The sequence below is a fragment of the Scyliorhinus canicula genome, chromosome 2, assembly GCF_902713615.1.
Source record: "Scyliorhinus canicula chromosome 2, sScyCan1.1, whole genome shotgun sequence".
Taxonomy (NCBI): domain Eukaryota; kingdom Metazoa; phylum Chordata; class Chondrichthyes; order Carcharhiniformes; family Scyliorhinidae; genus Scyliorhinus; species Scyliorhinus canicula.
The window spans coordinates 262,197,442-262,219,709 of record NC_052147.1 but is presented as its reverse complement, the minus strand read 5'-3'; the positions used below and the strand labels follow the sequence as shown (position 1 = coordinate 262,219,709).

The window sequence follows — 22,268 nt, the reverse complement described above, 5'->3', positions numbered from 1 at the left end:
AGCACAGAAACCACCAGGAACACTGAAAAAGTCATGAATCGCGATGTGAAAGGAAGATTCTAAGAACATAGAACATAGAGAAATACAGCACAGAACAGGCCCTTCGGCCCACGATGTTGTGCCGAACGTTTGTCCTAGGTTAATCATAGATTATCATAGAATTTTGGACACTAAGGGCAATTTATCATGGCTAATCCACCCAACCTGCACATCTTTGGACTGTGGGAGGAAACCGGAGCACCCGGAGGAAACTCACGCACACACGGGGAGGATGTGCAGACTCCACACAGACAGTGACCCAATCCGGAATCGAACCTGGGACCCTGGAGCTGTGAAGCAATTGTGCTATCCACAATGCTACCGTGTTGCCCTTAAGAACAAATTAATCTACACTCCATTATTCTACCATTATCCATGTATCTATCCAATAGCCGCTTGAAGGTCCCTAATGTTTCCGACTCAACTACTTCCACAGGCAGTGCATTCCATGCCCCCACTACTTTCTGGGTAAAGAACCTACCACTGACATGCCCCCTATATCTTCCACCATTCACCTTTAATTTATGTCCCCTTGTAATGGTTTGTTCCACCCGGGGAAATAGTCTCTGACTGTCTATTCTATCTATTCCCCTGATCATCTTATAAACCTCTATCAAGTCGCCCCTCATCCTTCTCCGTTCTAATGAGAAAAGGCCTAGCACCCTCAACCTTTCCTCGTAAGACCTCCTCTCCATTCCAGGCAACATCCTGGTAAATCTCCTTTGCACCTTTTCCAAAGCTTCCACATCCTTCCTAAAATGAGGTGACCAGAACTGCACACAGAGGGCCTCCATCTGGAATCTTAAAGTTGAGTCTGGGAGATCAAAGCTCGTTCTTTAACATGGATCACCCTTGATTGTGCATAAAATCATATTGCCAAAATCCCATTGTGAGAAACTATGGTATTAGCATACCTGTTTGGTTACTGTAAGAGAAAAAGAAGTCCGCAGAATGGATCACTAACACCCATCGTTGTCTGTGCTGTCTCAAGTTTGGAGCCCTATCTCTGTTACATTTTAGAATGCACCGTAGAGATAGGGCAATTCAATTGAAAGTAACTCTGCATGTTGATGTCATACTGGAAAAACAGACTCCAGAGATGAGGGAGAGTCAGGTTGGTGTCGCAGCTGATGGCCATCATCTCCCCTGGCCCATTGGCCCTCCTGACCCGTAAGCAGCCAGTCCCTGAATTTCGCCGGCAGCAATCACACACTCACGCTCACAGCTCTCATCTCGAGAAGAGGGCCGGCCCTGGAATATGCCCTCACCCAATTCAACTCTCCTGTAGCCTTCAGTCTGGGCATCCCCTCTATTAAACTCACTACCAGTGGGACTTCTTACAGGAGGGTTATGTACTCGCTCATCGTGACTGGCCATATCAACTGGTTTTGTCCGCCTTTGGGGGGGGGCAGGGAAGGGTGGGCTGATATATCCTGACCTGCAGGCATTGGGGTCCTGGCGGTGAAGTGACCCCATTCTCACTTGATCCCATGCCGCCAAACTTTTTGAGCCTTGAAACCTGAGGATTCATCTCATTCCTTGATTTTGAGACTGAGGAGCTGACATTGCTAAGGGTTAACACTTGATGGCCAATTAGTGTCAGGAGCATGAGTGTCATCAATGTAACAGGACACGATTCCGTTCTCCTTCAGGGAGAGGCAGAACTAACAGGCGCCCTTCTTAGTCAGGCTGCATAATCCATGAAACCTCTTTGCTGTCATGCCTCAACACTTATGCCCCCTGGACAGCTAATCCATCAATTAACCCCACCCCCCACACCACTCCATGGGCCCCAGCCCATTATCATAGAATCATAGAATTTACAGTGCAGAAGGAAACCCTTTGGCCCATCGAGTCTACACCGGCCCCTGAAAAAACACCCCACCTAAGCCAACACCTCCACCCTATCCTCATAACCCTGCAACCCCGCCCACTACGGGGCAATTTTGCGTGACCAATCCACCTAACCCGCACATCTTTGGACTGTGGGAGGAAACCGGAGCATCCGGAGGAAACCCAGGCAGACACGGGGCGAACGTGCAGACTTTGCACATGACCCAAGTTGGGAATCGAACGCAGGCTGCGTACTCACACAGCACACACTGAATACTCACACAGCACAGACTGAGGCAACAGTGCTACCCACTGTGCTACCATGCCACCTGGCTCCATGGTTTTCATCACATCCTACCCCATGTGCCCTGCAGTTGCACCCACCCCAGACTCCCATACGCCATGGCCAGGAGACTCACACAGCACAGACCGAATACACAGCACACACTGCGTACTCACACAGCACACACTGCGTACTCACACAGGGCTAAATCACTGGCTTTGAAAGCAGACCAAGGCAAACCGGCAGCACGGTTCAATTCCCATAGCAGCCTCCCCGAACAGGCACCGGAATGTGGCGACTAGGGGCTTTTCACAGTAGCTTCATTTGAAGCCTACTTGTGACAATAAGCAATTTTCATTTCATTTAATTTCACAGACTGCGTACTCACACAGCCCACACTGCGTACTCACGCAGCACAGACTGAATACTCACACAGCACATACTGCGTACTCACACAGCACACACTGAATACTCACACAGCACAGACTGAATACTCACACAGCCCACACTGCTTACTCACACAGTACAGACTGAATACTCACACAGCACACACTGAATACTCACACAGCACACACTGCGTACTCACACAGCACACACTGCGTACTCACACAGCACACACTGAGTACTCACACAGCACACACTGCGTACTCACACAGCACACACTGCGTACTCACACAGCACACACTGCGTACTCACACAGCACACACTGCGTACTCACACAGCACACACTGCGTACTCACACAGCACAGACTGCGTACTCACACAGCACACACTGCGTACTCACACAGCACACACTGCGTACACACACAGCACAGACTGAATACTCACACAGCACACACTGCGTACTCACACAGCACACACTGCGTACTCACACAGCACACACTGCGTACTCACACAGCACACACTGCGTACTCACACAGCACACACTGCGTACTCACACAGCACACACTGCGTACTCACACAGCACACACTGCGTACTCACACCGCACACTGCGTACTCACACAGCACACTGCGTACTCACACAGCACACACTGCGTACTCACACAGCACAGACTGCGTACTCACACAGCACACACTGCGTACTCACACAGCACAGACTGAATACTCACACAGCACACACTGCGTACTCACACAGCACACACTGCGTACTCACACAGCACACACTGCGTACTCACACAGCACACACTGCGTACTCACACAGCACACACTGCGTACTCACACAGCACACACTGCGTACTCACACAGCACACTGCGTACTCACACAGCACACTGCGTACTCACACAGCACACACTGCGTACTCACACAGCACAGACTGAATACTCACACAGCACACACTGCGTACTCACACAGCACAGACTGAATACTCACACAGCACACACTGCGTACTCACACAGCACACACTGCTTACTCACACAGCACAGACTGAATACTCACACAGCACACACTGCGTACTCACACAGCACACACTGCGTACTCACACAGCACACACTGCGTACTCACACAGCACAGACTGCGTACTCACACAGCACACACTGAATACTCACACAGCACACACTGCGTACTCACACAGCACAGACTGAATACACACACAGCACAGACTGAATACTCACACAGTACAGACTGAATACTCACACAGCACACACTGCGTACTCACACAGCACAGACTGAATACTCACACAGCACACACTGCGTACTCACACAGCACATACTGCGTACTCACACAGCACACTCTGCGTACTCACACAGCACACACTGCGTACTCACACAGCACACACTGCGTACTCACACAGCACAGACTGAATACACACACAGCACAGACTGAATACTCACACAGCACACACTGCGTACTCACACAGCACAGACTGAATACACACACAGCACAGACTGAATACTCACACAGCACACACTGAATACTCACACAGCCCACACTGCGTACTCACACAGCACACACTGCGTACTCACACAGCACACACTGAATACTCACACAGCACAGACTGAATACTCACACAGCACACACTGAATACTCACACAGCACACACTGAATACTCACACAGCACACACTGCGTACTCACACAGCACAGACTGCGTACTCACACAGCACACACTGCGTACTCACACAGCACACACTGCGTACTCACACAGCACACACTGAATACTCACACAGCACAGACTGCGTACTTACACAGCACAGACTGAATACTCACACAGCACAGACTGTTTACTCACACAGCACACACTGCGTACTCACACAGCACAGACTGAATACACACACAGCACAGACTGTGTATTCACACAGCACACACTGCTTACTCACACAGCACACACTGCGTACTCACACAGCACACACTGCGTACTCACACAGCACACACTGCGTACTCACACAGCACACACTGCGTACTCACACAGCACAGGCTGAATACTCACACAGCACACACTGCGTACTCACACAGCACAGACTGCGTACTCACACAGCACACACTGAATACTCACACAGCAAAGACTGCGTACTCACACAGCACACACTGAATACACACACAGCACACACTGAATACTCACACAGCACACACTGTGTACTCACACAGCACAGGCTGAATACTCACACAGCACAGACTGCGTACTCACACAGCACACACTGCGTACTCACACAGCACACACTGCGTACTCACACAGCACACACTGAATACTCACACAGCACACACTGAATACTCACACAGCACACACTGCGTACTTACACAGCACAGACTGAATACTCACACAGCACAGACTGTTTACTCACACAGCACACACTGCGTACTCACACAGCACAGACTGAATACACACACAACACAGACTGTGTATTCACACAGCACACACTGCTTACTCACACAGCACACACTGCGTACTCACACAGCACACACTGCGTACTCACACAGCACACACTGCGTACTCACACAGCACACACTGCGTACTCACACAGCACAGGCTGAATACTCACACAGCACACACTGCGTACTCACACAGCACAGACTGCGTACTCACACAGCACACACTGAATACTCACACAGCACACACTGAATACTCACACAGCAAAGACTGCGTACTCACACAGCACACACTGAATACACACACAGCACACACTGAATACTCACACAGCACACACTGCGTACTCACACAGCACAGGCTGAATACTCACACAGCACACACTGCGTACTCACACAGCACAGACTGCGTACTCACACAGCACACACTGAATACTCACACAGCACACACTGAATACTCACACAGCAAAGACTGCGTACTCACACAGCACACACTGAATACACACACAGCACACACTGAATACTCACACAGCACACACTGCGTACTCACACAGCACAGACTGCGTACTCACACAGCACACACGGAATACTCACACAGCACAGGCTGAATACTCACACAGCACACACTGCGTACTCACACAGCACACACTGCGTACTCACACAGCACAGACTGAATACTCACAGCACAGACTGCGTACTCACGCAGCACAGAATGAATACTCACAGCACACACTGAATACTCACACAGCACAGACTGCGTACTCACACAGCACAGACTGAATTCTCACACAGCACACACTGAATACTCACACAGCACAGACTGAATACTCACACAGCACACACTGAATACTCACACAGCACAGACTGAATACTCACACAGCACACACTGAATACTCACACAGCACAGACTGAATACTCACACAGCACACACTGAATACTCACACAGCACAGACTGAATACTCACACAGCACAGACTGAATACTCACACAGCACAGACTGCGTACTCACACAGCGCAGACTGAATACTCACACAGCACAGGCTGAATACTCACACAGCACAGACTGCGTACTCACACAGCGCAGACTGCGTACTCACACAGCACAGGCTGAATACTCACACAGCACAGACTGCGTACTCACACAGCGCAGACTGAATACTCACACAGCACAGGCTGAATACTCACACAGCACACACTGAATACTCACACAGCACAGACTGAATACTCACACAGCACAGACTGAATACTCACACAGCACACACTGAATACTCACACAGCACAGATTGCGTACTCACACAGCACACACTGAATACTCACACAGCACAGACTGTGTATTCACACAGCACACACTGCGTACTCACACAGCACAGACTGAATACTCACACAGCACACACTGCTTACTCACACAGCACAGACTGCGTACTCACACAGCACACACTGCGTACTCACACAGCACAGACTGCGTACTCACACAGCACAGACTGCGTACTCACACAGCACAGACTGAATACTCACACAGCACAGATGAATACTCACACAGCACAGACTGAATACTCACACAGCACAGACTGAATACTCACACAGCACAGACTGAATACTAACACAGCAGACTGAATACTAACACAGCACAGACTGAATACTCACACAGCACACACTTTAATACTCACACAGCACAGACTGAATACTCACACAGCACAGACTGAATACTAACACAGCACAGACTGAATTCTCACACAGCACAGACTGAATACTCACACAGCACACACTTTAATACTCACACAGCACAGACTGAATACTCACACAGCACAGACTGAATACTAACACAGCACAGACTGAATACTAACACAGCACAGACTGAATACTCACACAGCACACACTTTAATACTCACACAGCACAGACTGAATACTCACACAGCACAGACTGAATACTCACACAGCACAGACTGAATACTAACACAGCACAGACTGATTACTAACACAGCACAGATTGCTGTGGTGGTATGAATAGGAGCACTGCCATTGGTGCAGAGCACTGGTTTCCCATTGGCTCTGGCTGGCCATGTGCCTCTCGGCTGATTGGCTGGGACTAGTCATTTGACTGCTCACCAATTGGTCGAGAGGCTAGTAGACCCCGCCTCCGAGGTGGGGTATAAGTACCCAGAGTTCCCGGTAGTCGGCCTTACACTGTCGTCGACCACCGGGCTAACATCTAGCTGATTAAAGCCTAAGTTTGGACCTTCATAGTGCCTCGCGTCCAATTGATGGTACATCAATAGCATATTCACACAGTACTGAATGTAGACCCCAAGACCATTGATACCAACAATGATTCCCACCCTGTCCTGTGAGTAGAGCCTTAAGCCCCCAACAGCTGCCTCCTCTTTCTCTCACACAACCCCCCCCCCGCCCAGAAACTTCCCTGCAGCCTCTCTCCCCTTGGACTCCATGGTGCTCACCTTATTTCTCCCTCTCAGAGATCATGGGCAGGATTCTCTGATCCCGAGGCTAAGTGTTGACGCCGTCGTAAATGCCGTCGCGTTTCTTGACGGCGTCAATATGGCCTCAGGATCAGCAATTTTGGCCCCTACAAGGGGCCAACACAGCACTGAAGCGACCCATGCTGCTCCAGCTGCCGATCCCGGCGTCGGATGGGCGCCACGGGGCCGCGCATGCACAGTGGCACGCCACCAACGTGCGCATGCACAGTGGGAGCGGTGCAATTTCCTCGCATGCGGGGTGTCTCCCTTCTCCGCGTCGCCCCCGATGGAACATGGCGTAGGGCGCCAGCGGCCGGCGTGGAACAAAGGAGGATCCCAGCACGAGAGGCCGGCCCGCCGATTGCCAGGCCACAGCGGAATCCCCCCCCCCCCCCCCCCAGGGTCGGAACCCCCCTACTCCCCCACAGGCTGTCCCCGGACCCTTGCACGCTGAGGTCCTGCCGGGTAAGACCAGGTTAGAACGGCCCCGGCGGGCCTCGGGTTTTTTGCTTTGGCCACTCGGCCCATCCCGAGCCGAGAATTGCTGGGGGTGCCCTGTAGAGCAGCCCCCGGCCGGCGCGCGCGACCACGCCGGCGCCGATTCTCCACTCTGCGGATTCGCGCCAGTAGCGCGATTCTCCGCACCGGCCCCGGGGTGAGAGAATCCTGCCCCATGGCACCAGGTTCCAATTTTAAAAAAGCAGCAGTGATTCGCGCCGCCATGATGTCACGTCTGGTGGGTGGGAAGATTCAACAAGGGCTGAAGATGCAGCATTAAGCATGCTAATGAATTCAAATTATTGTTAATTAGGTCCACTCCCTTCCTGGATATTGCATCATTGGGATGGGCCCGAGAAGATCGCATTCTGAACTCTCGCCGGCGCAAATCTCGTTTTTGGCATCTCGCGATATCTCGTGGCCATGACGGTGTTTGCCTCCACGACTAATGGACCCGTTAATTCTCAAATGCTGTGTGGAGTTTTGGTCTCCATATTGAAGGAAGGCTGTAAATGTGTTGGAGGCAGTTCAGAGGTGATTTACTTAGGTACCTGGATTAAGCATTGCCTTCTGAGGAAAGGTTGAACAGACGGGCATGTTTCCGATGAAGTTTGGAAGACTGAGGGGTAAATTGATTAAAATATTTAAGGTCCTGAACAGTTTCAATTGGAGGCCAAATCACTGAGTGTCTTTAAGACCCAGATAGATAGTTTCTTGATTAATAAGGGGATAAGGGGTTATGGGGAGAAGGCAGGAGAATGGGGATGAGAAAATTATCAGCCATGATTGAATGGCGGAGCAGACTCGATGGCCTAATTCTGCTCCTATGCCTTATGGTCTTCTAGAATTTACAGTGCAAAAGGAGGCCATTCGACCCATCGAGTCTCCACCGGCTCCTGGAAAGAGCACCCTACCCAAAGTCAACACCTCCACCTTATCCCCATAACCCAGTAACCCCACCCAACACTGAGGGCAATTTTGGACACTAAGGGCAATTTATCATGGTCAATCCACCTAACCTGCACATCTTTGGACTGTGGGAGGAAACCGGAGCACCCAGAGGAAACCCATGCACACACGTTTAATGAAGGAGCCTCAACTGCTTCACTGGGCAAGGAATTCCATAGATTCACAATCTTTTGGGTGAAGAAGTTCCTCCTAAACTCAGTCCTAAATCTACTTCCCCTTATTTTGAGGCTATGTTCCCTAGTTCTGCTTTCACCCGCCAGTGGAAACAACCTGCCCGCATCTATCCTATCTATTCCCTTCACAATTTTAAATGTTTCTTTAAGATCCCCCCTCATCCTTCTAAATTCCAACGAGAACAGTCCCAGTCTACTCAACCTCTCCTCATAATCCAACCCCTTCAGCTCTGGAATTAACCTAGTGAATCTCCTCTGCACACCCTCCAGTGCCAGTACGTCCTTTCTCAAGTAAGGAGACCAAAACTGAACACAATACTCCAGGTGTGGCCTCACTAACACCTTATACAATTGCAGCATAACCTCCCTAGTCTTAAACTCCATCCCTCTAGCAATGAAGGACAAAATTACATTTGCCTTCTTACTCACCTGTTGCACCTGTAAACCAACTTTCTGTGACTCATGTGCTAGCACACCCAGGTCTCTCTGCACAGCAGCATGCTTTAATATTTTATCGTTTAAATAATAAACCTGGGACCCTGGAGCTGTGAAGCAATTGTGCTATCCACAATGCTACCCCTAATGGTCTATGTTCTTAATGAGGTGGATGTTGAACGGATGTTTCCTCTTGTGGGTGAGTCCAGAACTAGGGGGCACAGTTTTAATATTAGGGTTCACCCTTATAGGTTAGAGATGAGGAGAATTCTTTTCCCTCAGAATATTCTTCAACTTTGGAACTTTCTGCCTCAGAAGGAGGTGGAGGAGGAGTAATTGAATATTTTAAAGGCAGAAGTAGATAACTGCTCGTTCGGCAGGGGATCAAAAGGTTATCAGGGTGAATGGAAATGTGGAATTTGAAATATAAACAGATCAGACTTTATTTTATTGAATTACAGAGCAGGTTCGAGTGGCTGAATAGCCCACTTCTGATCCTCGTTTGAATGTCTGTATGTATCTTCATATTTGGTCAGACATCTGTGTCTCTGAACCCATTCCTCAGCCAATCGCAACCAATATACAACAGTTATTCCGCCCACCCCCTTCCCACTTCCCCCAGCAATGGTGCACAATCTCTACCCACCAATATCCCTGAAAAAATGAAATGAAAATCGCTTATTGTGACAAGTAGGCTTCAAATGAAGTTACTGTGAAAAGCCCCTAGTCGCCACATTCCGGCGCCTGTTCGGGGAGGCTGGTACGGGAATTGAACCGTGCTCCTTGCCTGCCTTGGTCTGCTTTAAAAGCCAGCTCTTTAGCCCTGTGCTAAACCAGCCCCTGACGTACCTGTGTCCAGGATATACAGGCACCTTCTTCCTGGGCCATGACCTGGCAGTGGCAGCCAACACCCACGACTGAGTTCTACTGTTGTTGAGATTGCAAGAGCGGCCGGACAATCAGATGGTCCGACATTTCCCTTGTTGTTGCCATGTGCTATTGCTGTGGGGAAGGCTTTTTTTAATTGGTCGGTGGGGTAAGCGATGCTCTCATCTCCCCCACCTCTCCCAGCCCCCTATAAAATCCAGCCCTTTAAGACCTGTTGGGATCGTTCATACATTTTAGACCTCACTTGCACCCTTCCGACTCCCCTATAAATGTTGGGGCCTTGTTGTCTAACCCTACCCAATTATGTACTGGGCACAAATGTTCATCTGACTTTTAGTCCAGCATAATAGTTAGCCAGATTTATAGGTTGAAGCCATTTGATTGTTCATGTACACTTACAGGTTTTGGGAGTCTTGACGAACCCTGGCTTTCTTCCTTGGTTTTAATTAACAACATACACCCATGTCCTTTAGCCTTGACTTGTAGGATGTCCTTGTGCTTGGATAGAGCTGTGGCCTCTCCTGGTTTGTTGTAAGTGTAGGTTACTGATTGAATCAGTGATAATTTATCTTCAACAGCAGAAACCGCCTCCTTTATATGCTCTGCCGCACCAGATACTTTTAAACCTGGAGAAGCTGTTCTGATATATGATATGATGACGCCTTTGTTTTTGACTTCAAGCAATTCTGTGAGACTCAAGGAACTTTCCATATAGTCCACCTGCATCAATGTGGCAGGAATGAGTTGTGTGATCACCTTCTTATTGTCCAGGTAACTGTTTATTATTTTTGCAACATCAGAAACAATGTCTGCATATCCTACGATTATTAAAGCAGCTTTATTTGCCTCTTCTATGATTCTGCAGCCCGCATCCTTTGACTTCAAGTCAAATTTCAACTCATCAAGGAACCTTTTCCATTTGTCATCCTCAGCGACTTTGATTTGCTGTGGGGTGAAGTCGATCCTTACTTCCTGGAAAAGCTGCTTTATTTTATCTTCTCCTGTCTTTACATCTTCCTTCAGAGCCAAGAGCTCAACAGACTGTTTGTGCACCAATGTGGCCTTGATGCCTTTTTGAATGAAGTGAGTTTGCACAAATTTCTTCAGGTCCAGCGATTTGATAAAATCTAATAACTGTGAAGACTGATTGAGAGGTTTGCTTTCTAACTGGGACTGAAACTGGCTGATGGCTTTGCAAACTTGGCCAACTTCCTCCATTAATCCTTTCAGTTTGAAGGCTGGGGGATCTGTGTTGGTGGATATTTGTACAGAGGAAACAGTGTCTTTGACATTGCTGTGCACAAACTCCAATTCCTCAAGACTTCCCAATGAAATCTGCTCTTCAACAGTGTTCCTTTCAACTTCCAATTCTCTGCTTGCCTTTTCCAATATTTCTTGTAGCTTTTTGGAAGTGTCTGAAACTTTACTTTGTTCCCCAACAATGACAATCTTGTTTTCTGTCGAACAGTAAAGAACATCAAAGCCAGGTGCTTTCAGCCCCCTGCTTTTGTTCTTTACTTTTTGCCACAAATCTATATCTATTGGGAAATCTCTGAAGTCAAACTTCCCGATGAATTTCCAGATCGCCTCTTCAGCATGCCTCTTCCAGTCCTTGGCAATTTTATAGCACAATAATATGTCTGCATCAAAAGACGGCTTCAGAATCATTTGCTTTGAATTTGGAGAGTCTTTGAAAGTAATGTTGCAATAAGCGTCCTTTGCAATTTCTTCTAACCTTTGCTTATTGAGGCGAGTGTTGAGGATATAGTTTAGAAGTGTTTGATTGATGCAAATTTCAAACTGTTCAGGCTGTTTGATTTTTGGACCATTATTTCTGTACAAAGATAATTGCAGATCATGGTAATAACGACTAACAGTCAGATGAAAACCCTTGAGGGAATGTTCCCTTTCAATGACTCTTCGCACCACTGCAAAAACACAAATGGAAGAAACCAGTTAAGTGAATAGAAATAAATGCGACTTGTATCTATCTAGCCTTGTGCCGACTTGTGACACGCTCCAGTCCTGAAAATGAGCCATGTTCAACTCCAAACATTTGATTTTCCACTCTCTCCATGGACACTTGCGGTCTCGTTGATGTCAATGGTGTTTTCCCATGGCCTACACCCTCTGGCGCCGGGGAACCCGCCATGGAGTTAACCATCAGCAGGACTGAAAGATCCCGCCAGCGGAAAGGGCCAGAAAACTTTGGCCTGTATTTCCCTCTCCGCAGATGCTGTTCGACCTGCCAAGTACTTTCAGCACTTTCTGTTTTAATTTCAGATGTCCAGCATCCACGGAATTTCATTCTTATCCCCATCATGTTAGTCAGTTAGTCACCCACCACATTCTAATGGGCAAGTTGCGTTAAAATCAGGCTCAAAGATAGTTATTATGAAGTTTAAGCTTAGAAACAATGGGCGGGATTCTTTGATCCTGAGGCTACGTGTTGACGCCGTCGTAAACGCCGTTGCGTTTCACGATGGCGTCAACATGCCCCAGGAGCAGCAATTCTGATGCTGACAGGGGGCGAGCATGGCACTGGAGTAACCCACGCCGCTCCAGCTGCCGATACCGGCGTCAGATGGGCGCTGCGGGTCTGCGTATGCGCAGTGCGACAGCTGCCAATGCATGCAGGCGCAGTGGGACCGGCGCGATTGCGTGCATGCGTGGTGGCTCCCTTCTCCACGCTGGCCCCGACGCAACATGGCATCGGGCTACAGGGGCCGGCTGAGTAAAAGAGGCCCCCAGACCGAAAGGCCGGCCCAACGATCTGTAGGCTCCAATCGCGGGCCAGGCCACAGCGGAGGGATCCCCCCACCAGGCCGCTCCCGGATGGATGCACGCCGAGGTCCTGCCGGGTAAGACCACACGTGGATGGTGCCGGCGGGACTCTGATTTTTTTATTCGGCCGCTCGGCCCACCCCGGGTGGAGAATCGCTGGAGGGGGGGGGCCGCGTAGAGCAGCCCCTGACCCGCGCCAGGCCAACTGCGCCGGCGCCAATGGCGCCAATTCTCTGCTCTCCGGAGAATCGGTGGACCAGCGTCGGGGTGGCGTCCCGCGATTCGCGGCCTGGGCTGAGACAATCCCGCCCAACATACTGGAAATGATAACGAGCAGGAGGTAACCTAAATTGCACTGTTTGAACTCTTGAAATACAGTATTTTCGGAAAAGAAATTAAATACTCTACCCTCGTGATCTTGAAAATGAACAATGGCTGTCATTGCAATTCTGTTGAAAATTATATTGGTAATTTCCCCACCACCGCTACGTTTGGTGTTTGAAAAGTACAAATCCAGGAAGTCATCGCTGCAACTGGCATGAATTCCCTCTATGCATACTGAATTGGTCTTGGCGAGCCGGTGGGCAGTGATACAATGGTTTTCAAATTGCTTCTGACAACAGTTCTGCAGAAAGGATTTGGCATCTAAAAAAAAAATAAGGAAAAATTCTATAGTACTGCATACAACCACATTAATCATAATTTTCAATACAGGCCTCAGTGAAACCATCAGCCCCACATATCCATCATCCCAGCATCATTCCCAGAAATGCAAATGAATCAATTACTAATACCTCAAGAAAAATTAGAAAAGAATAAAATGTAAGAATACCAACCGATATCAGTTTCAAAAGTGACCACCACTGATTCACCATCTTGCAGAGGTTCAATATGATGTTGTGTGTTATTGCTGAGGCTGTCAATGTACAGAGCAATATGCCCTAACCTCGAGTTACCATCGAAACCCCTCAGGAGAAATGTCCGGGGCTCGTACTTTTCATCTTCTTTGTCTTTGTCATATAATTGCACTTTCAGAGTTTTGCCACCCAGCTTGTGCTGCTTTTGTGAAATTATTTTGTCCAGGTCTGTAAAACATAAACCATAAAGGCAAAAAAATCAGCCAGCCAAATTTCTCTTTGTCCGAACTTTGCATCATTTTAATTCCCATGAAAACAATAATGCTCTACATAAATGGTAGAAGTTGCTATGACCAAATAACTCACTCTGTTATGATATAAACATGCGGATGCTGGAATCTGAAACAAAAACAGAAAACGCTGGAAAATCTCAGCAGGTCTGACAGCACCTGTGGGGGAAGAAGGGAGCTAACATTTTGAGTCTGGATGATTGTTCATAAAAGCTAGAGAGAACTGGAAATATGATGTGGTTTATACTGTAGTGGGGGGGGGGGGGGGGGGGGAGACTGTGGTGGAGGGGAACGGCGAGGAGCTGAGCAGTATGGGTAGTATAGGGGGCCAGCGATAGGTGGAGGCTACAGAGAGATAGACAAAGATGTTGTGGACAAAAAGACAAAGGGAATGTAAATGGTGGTGATCATGGCTAAGAAGGGTGCTGATAGTGGCACAATAAGAGATCAGAATGTGTTAATGGCAGAACAGAGGCAAGCAGTGTGTCAAAGAGCAACTTGGAACAGGGAACAGATGGCCCTAGTTGGGTGGGGGGGGGGGGGGGTGGGGGGGGGGGGGGGAGGAGACAGTGCTAAGGCAAAAAGAGATGGAAAGCAGGATGAAAAGGAGAATGGAAAAATAAATCAATGGAAGAAATGAAAATAAATTGCTGGAAACAAAAATGGAGTGAGTGTGCAGGTGAGAATTCAGAGTTTGAAGTTGTTGAACTCCATGTTAAGTCTGGAAGGTGCCTAGCTCACTCTGTAATCTGAAGAAGCAAACAATAATGAATAAATTGTATTGAAAGATCTCACAAAGTAATCTGACATAAACTCATCAATCCACTGATACTCAGTGCAAATAGTGAACTAAAAAAAGTTTCCTCATGAACTGTCAAGCTCTTGAAATTTTATTTTTTTTCCTATTCTTTCTTGGGATGCTGGCATTGCCAGCTAGACCAGAATTTATTGTCCGTGCCGAATTGCCCTTTAGAAGGTAATGGTGTGGGTGGGGAGTTGGAGTCCGGGTTATGGGAGGAGGCCCTGAGGAGAGTTAATGCAGCATCGTCGTGCGTCAGGCTCAGCCTGATACAATTTAAGGTGGTCCACAGGGCGCACATGACTGTGGCCCAGATGAGCAGGTTCTTTGAGGGGGTGGAGGATAGGTGTGGGCTCTGTGCAGGGGTCCTGCGAATCATGTCCATATGTCCGAGACTGAGCATGTCTGGCAAAAGTTTTCTGAAGTCATGTCAGAAGTAATAAAGCTGAGTGTAGTTCCGAGTCCAGAGGTGGGGATCTTTGGTATGTCGGAAGACCCGGGAGCCCAGGAAGAGAGAGGCCGACGTCCTGGTTTTTGCCTCCCTGGTGTCCCAGAGATGGATCTTACTAGGATGGAGGGACCCGGAGCCCCCGAAGTCGGGAGTATGGGTTAGCGACATGGGGGGTTTCTCAGACGCGAGAAAATTTAATTCACCTTGAGGGGTTCGTTGCAGGCGTTTACTCGGAGGTGGCAGCCGTTCTTCGACGTCTTTGAGAAAAATTAAACTGTCAGCAGGGGGGAAGTGGGGGAGGAGGGAAAGGGGAGGCATGGGAGAGACGAGTAAGGATAGGAGAACCAATGGAGGGGTGGCTGGGTAAGGTGGCACAGGTTGTGTAAGCCATGTTGGCTGGGATTTGTGCCCGAGGTGTTCGTTGGTTATTTTGTTGTGTTTTTGTTTTTGTTGACATTTGATGTTGAAAATTGGTAAAATTATAAATGCCTCAATAAAATATTTTCTGAAAAGGTGATGGTGTGCTGCCTTCCTGAACTGCTGCAGCCCGGGGCCTGAGTGTTTCACCCATCCGGCCACGCGCACCGGACCAGGAAGCGGACGCAAAGCGCGCCTCCGGCTACGATCGGCCCCAGAACGCCATTTCACACTGGCTAGCCAATCAACAGGCAGCTGGCCTGAAATGCATGCTGGGAAAGGCTCAGAATTGCCAGGGAGGATGGGAAGATGGCTGATATGGAGAAAAGGGAGGGTGCAGGTTGGCGCTCCTAATGTGCCCCCTTAGGGTTTCAGCCGATGCAGAGATGTCTCAGGGAACTGCAAACCTGTAAAGAATAAATTGCGCTGCAGTGTCTGGGCAGCACACTCAAGCCTCAGTCTACAGACATCTTTTAAAATTTTGTTTCAACCTGACTTTTCATCCCAGCCTGGATGGAAGGTATAGCTGAAACATAAAGGTCGCCTGACGAATTGACCCACCCAACTCTTTTGAAAGAGCACCCTATCCAAGCCCACACCTCCACCCTATCCCCATATGCCAGTAACCCCACCCAACACTAAGGGCAATTTTAGACACTAAGGCAATTTAGCATGGCCAATCCACGTAACCAGCACATCTTTGGACTCTGGGATGAAACGGGAGCATCCAGAGGAAACCCACGCAGACACGGGGAGAATGTGCAGACTCCGCACAGACAGTGACCCAAGCCGGGAGTCAAACTTGGGACCCTGGAGCTGTGAAGCAATTGTGCTAACCACTGTGCTACCATGCTGCCCAATTCCCCAATGCAAAACACTCACAAAACTGCGTGACCAGGACTAATATACTTGTGATATTGTCCAAGGTAGACTCAAAACTGGAATGAGAGGTGAACAACAGTGCACGCAATCCACTGGGTTTCGTTAGAAAACATGGGGAGTGAGATCAATCAATGCTCCTGAGGATACGCAACCTCTAATTGATTGAAAGTGAAGAGTAGAATGGACGGCACTTTCTGAATCCCTCATTTCTCTGACCGGTATTTTCCAGCCCCATTGTGGTGGGATCTGACTTGGGGGATGCGGTGGGCCAGCCAAAATTCCATTGACTTATGGTGGGGCTGGTTGATTCTGGCAGAGGGCGGGGTGGGTAAATCCCAGCCAGTGCCAGTGTTGTTCTCTTTCTGACTTCCTCTTTTAAATCAGGAATTTAAAATTAGAAATACTTCAGCATCCAGCACTGAGAATATGGAGTCTTCTGCCAGATGGAGCATGTGTTATACCGCACAGAACAACAATATAATTTGTGTCATCGGAGCTAAAGGCTAAGAATTCACGGGCGCAAAACCATTGTTTATCAAAGTGATGGGGCTGAATTCTCTGCTGTGGGGATTCTCCATTTTGCCGGCAGCCCGGGGGGTTCTCGATGGCGTGGAGCTGCCCCACAATGGGAAGCCCCATTGACCAGCCGGAGAAACGGATAATCCCGCCCATGGTCTATGAAGTGGTATGTGTAGAGTGCAGTCATTCCTAGACTGGTGACATTTTAATTCATGCCACCTACTCTCATTCTTTCCCTCAGACTCTACAATTAATAATATAAAGAATTACCAGCGCTGCTTGGGCAGGTCACGAACCAAGAGCTTTCTGCATTTTCAGTGATTTCCAGATCTGGTACAATTCTTTCAAAGTACATCGCAACAACATCTGTCTCGACGGGACCATCGCTACTAACTAGCAGCTGGCTGCAATGGCTACCCTCTCTCTCGGAGGTCTCGAGAACTGAAAGATAAAAAGGTTCATGTGGAGGCCATTTATTTCCTCAGAATCGGGGGGGAAGGGGATAGCATCTACACCCCTCCAAAAAACAAATTGTTTGCACTATGCTGTATTACTGTAACATGTAACATTTAGTTTGTTTGCTGTAAATGGGAATTCTTCAATAACAATATTTTTTAAAAAAAGATTATGACACATAAGGTTGGCGATGGCAGGATGTACTTTGTTCTGCAGAATTAAATTCATACCTGACTCTTCCACTGGATCTGGGGATCTTGGATTTCGAACTTCCTTTGCTGGGCTCTGCAGTGGATAAGCAGAAAAAGAGTACTGCATACAGGAAGCTGTTACATTTTTCTGGACAAAGCAGTGGTCATTAGATGGATAGTAAATGAAAGCAAAGACCATAAATAACACAACAAATAGTCAATTTGATTTCTATTTTTCTCCTAATTTTGTCTGAGTCATATTTTTTTCATACATGTGGGTGTCGTTGGCTAGACCAGCATTTATTGCCCATCCCTAATTGCCCCTAAGAAGATGGTAGTGAGCTGCCTTCTTGAACCGTTGCAGCCCATGTGATGTAGGTACACCCACAGTGCTGTCGGGAGGGACTTGTTTTTAATGGTTTGATAAAACTGAGTTTGCTAGGCCATTTCAGAGTCAACCACATCAGTGTATGGCCTGAAGTTGCAAGTCAGCCAGATCAGGTAAGGATGGCAGATTTCTTTCCTTAATGGGGAAGAGTCAACGAGATGCGTTTTTATGACAATCAACGTCATTAGACTTTTAATTCAAGATTTTTATTGAATTCAAGTTCCAGCATTTTGGCATGGTGTGATTCAAACCTAGAGCACCTCCCTGAGCATCTGGATTACTACTAGTCCAGTGACAATACTACTAAACCACGGCCTCCCACTAAGTCCACTCCTATTCTCACCCAATGCAGCATAATTCATACTTTCCAGTCGGTCTCATTGAATAATGACCAGGAAAATCAACATCATATCATGCCACCATGAATGGACAAAGCAATGGGGGGGAGGGGGGGGGGGGGGGGGGGGGGGGGGGGGGGCGGTGAAGTGAACCGGCTATTTCTGATAGGTACAAGGGTCATTAATTCAGCCATTTTAATGTAGAAACGAAAGCCCAGTTTAAAATCCATTTTAAAATGGATTTCATCATAAAACTTCAAGCATAACGTAGATTACAAAAACACAGAGCTTGCAGGATTTGCAGTGGCAAAGCACAGAATTTGAAACATCTAAAGGCTAGCTAAAGCTTCTGCAATATTTTACTGAAATGTTTAATTGACATTATAAACTATCCGTTGTTCTAATGAACAGAATTGCAGAAGTTATGCAGCTATACCACAATCTGATCAAGGCTAAATATAAGCACCATGAATCCACCATTGTTCAGAATACAAATAATATTGCAGTCAGCATTAAAACCAGCAAAAGCTAAAATTGATTAAAAGTGTAAGTCACATTCCAACACATAGAAAGTACCCAAAGATGCAACATATCCGCATATATGTTGCACATTGATGATTGACAACTAACCATCCAACCAAATGCATTTGAGACCCATCCAAGCCAATCATCACATTGCAGGGGTAGGGACAGATGGAGTCAGACTGATAACATTCTCCTTAAACATAGAGGTCCGGGCAGACATTTTCCATCCAGGATCACTCTATACCTTTTTTTTTAAATAAACAATTTTATTGAGGTAGTTTTTGGCTTTGTAAACAGTTACAGACATCAACAGAAAGAAAGCAAAAAAGGCAAATATGTGCAAACATCCATGTACTTTCAATACTTCAATCGTAACATACTGCACAAGCCCGCTCCTCTCCCACCGGTACTACCCGCCATATTTTCCCTCCTACTCTACTCTACCCACCCCCCCTCCCCCCCACCCCCTCCTGACGCTCACTCTCCCGCAAAGAAGTCAATAAATGGTTGCCACCTCCGGGCGAACCCCTGTACAGATCCCCTCAAGGCGAACTTAATTTTTTCCATACCCAGGAAACTCGACATGTCCGCAAGCCACAACTCAGTCTTCACGGGCTTCGAGTCCCTCCACGCCAATAGTATTCGTCGCCGGGCTATCAGGGAACCAAAGACCAAAACATCGGCCTCTTTTTCCCCCTGGATTCCCGGGTCTTCCGAAACCCCAAAAATTGCCACCCCTGGACTCATCACCACCCTTGTTTTTAGCACCCGGGACATGATCCCTGCAAATCCCTCCCAGTACCCTCTCAGCTTAGGGCATGCCCAAAACATGTGAACGTGGTTCGCTGGTCCTCCCGCGCACCTAGCGCATTTGTTCTCTATCCCAAAGATTTTGCTCATCCGAGCCACCGTCATATGGGCCCGGTGAACGACCTTAAATTGAATCAGCCTGAGCCTAGCACATGTCGCGGTCTAATTTACCCTACACAGGGCCTCTGCTCACAGCCCGTCCTTCATTTCCCTGCCTAGCTCCTCCTCCCATTTAAGTTTTAGTTCCTCTGTCTGGGACCCTTCCTCCCTCATGAGCACCTTATAAATACCCGAGACTCTACCCTTCCCTTCTTCCCCCCTAGAGGCTATTCTGTCCAGGATCCCCATTTGCGGGAGGCGTGGGAAAGATGGGACCTGTCTACGAACAAAGTCCCGCAACTGTAGGTACCTAAAATAATTTCCCCTTACCAACCCAAATTTCTCCTCCAAGCTCCTCAAACTCACAAAGCTCCCTTCCAGGAACATATCACCCACCCTTCCCACCCCCGCCCACCGCCATACTCGGAACCCCCCCCATCCATACTCCCGGGGGCAAACCGATGGTTGTCGCAGATTGGCGCCCAGACAGACGCCCCCATCTCTCCTACATGCCTCCTCCACTGGCCCCATATCCGCAGGGACGCCACAACTACCGGGCTGGTGGTGTACTTGGCCGGCGGCAGCGGTAGAGGAGCCGTGACCAGGGCTGCCAAGCTGGAGCCCCTGCACGAAGCCACCTCCACCCGCTCCCAAATAGACCCCGTACCCACCATCCACTTCCTTATCATAGCGATGTTGGCCGCCCAGTAATAATTAATCAGACTCGGCAAAGCCAGCCCTCCCTCGCTGCGGTTCCTCTCCAACATCGCCTTCTTCACCCGCGGGGATTTTCCCGCCCAGACAAAGCTCATGATCATCCTGTTAACTCTTTTGAAGAAGGACTGTGGGATAAAGATCGGGAGGCACTGAAAAATAAATAGAAATCTAGGGAGGATTGTCATCTTTACAGTCTGCACCCTCCCTGCCAGCGACATCGGGAGTGCATCCCATCTCCGAAACTCTCCCTTCATTTGCTCCACAACCCTGGCCAAATTTTACTTGGGCAGCCTGCCCCAGTCTCATGCCACCTGGATTCCCAAATACCGGAAATTTTCCTCAACCAGCCTAAACGGTAGCCCTCTCAATCTGTTCTCCTGGCCCCTTGCCTGTACCACAAACATTTCACTCTTGGCCGTATTTAATTTGTATCCTGAGAGCTGGCCGAACTTCCTCAGCATTCCCAGTATATTTCCCATCTCGGCCACTGGGTCCAACACGTACAGGAGCTGGTCGTCTGCGTAAAGAGAAACCCTGTGTTCAACCCCGCCCCTCACCATCCCCTTCCATCCCTCTGCGGCTCTCAGCGCAATCGCCAGCGGTTCTATGGCCAGCGCAAACAGCAGCGGGGAGAGCGAGCAGCCCTGTCTGGTCCCTCGGTACAACCTAAAGTACTCCGACACTTCTCTGTTAGTCCTGACGCTGGCCTTCGGGGCCTGATATAATAACTTGATCCAATCCACCAATCCCTCCCGGAACCCAAACCGTCCAAGCACCTCCCATAGATAGTCCCACTCCACCCGGTCAAAGGCCTTCTCGGCGTTCATTGCCACCACTACCTCCACCTCCCTACCCGCCGGGGGCATCATTATCACATTAAGTAATCTTCTCAGGTTGGCCGCCAGCTGCCTACCTTTCACGAACCCAGTTGATCCTCCCCAATCACCTCCGGTACGCAGTCCTCCATTCTAACCGCCAGTACCTTTGCCAGGAGCTTGGCGTCAACTTTAATCAGGGAGATTGACCTGTAGGACCCGCACACCTCCGGGTCTTTACCCCGCTTCAATATCAGTGATATAGTGGCTTGCGACATTGTCGGCGGCAGGGTCCCTCTGTCCCTTGCCTCATTGAAAACCCTCACCAAGACCGGGCCCACCAGCTCAGAAAACTTCCTATAGAACTCTACTGGGTATCCATCCGGCCCCGGGGCTTTCCCCGACTGCATGGCCTTTAGGCCCCCCAATACCTCCTCCACTCTAATCGGGGCCCCCAGCTCATCCACTCGCCCCCCACCTACTGTTGGGAAGGTTAACCCGTCCAGAAACCTTTTCATCTCCTCCGGTTCTTCCGG

At 48.7% G+C, this 22,268-nt stretch overlaps 1 protein-coding gene across 1 annotated transcript in view; it reads right to left on the bottom strand.

The window, feature by feature from the left end:
• The window catches only part of LOC119962324 (protein mono-ADP-ribosyltransferase PARP14-like), a 111,458-nt gene that overhangs the window by 70,777 nt on the left and 18,413 nt on the right, over nucleotides 1–22,268 (bottom strand). Inside the window, 5 exon segments of the mRNA XM_038790305.1 lie at nucleotides 10,794–12,322; nucleotides 13,587–13,823; nucleotides 14,015–14,263; nucleotides 17,664–17,834; nucleotides 18,080–18,134. Coding sequence (XP_038646233.1) covers nucleotides 10,794–12,322; nucleotides 13,587–13,823; nucleotides 14,015–14,263; nucleotides 17,664–17,834; nucleotides 18,080–18,134 — 2,241 coding nt within the window.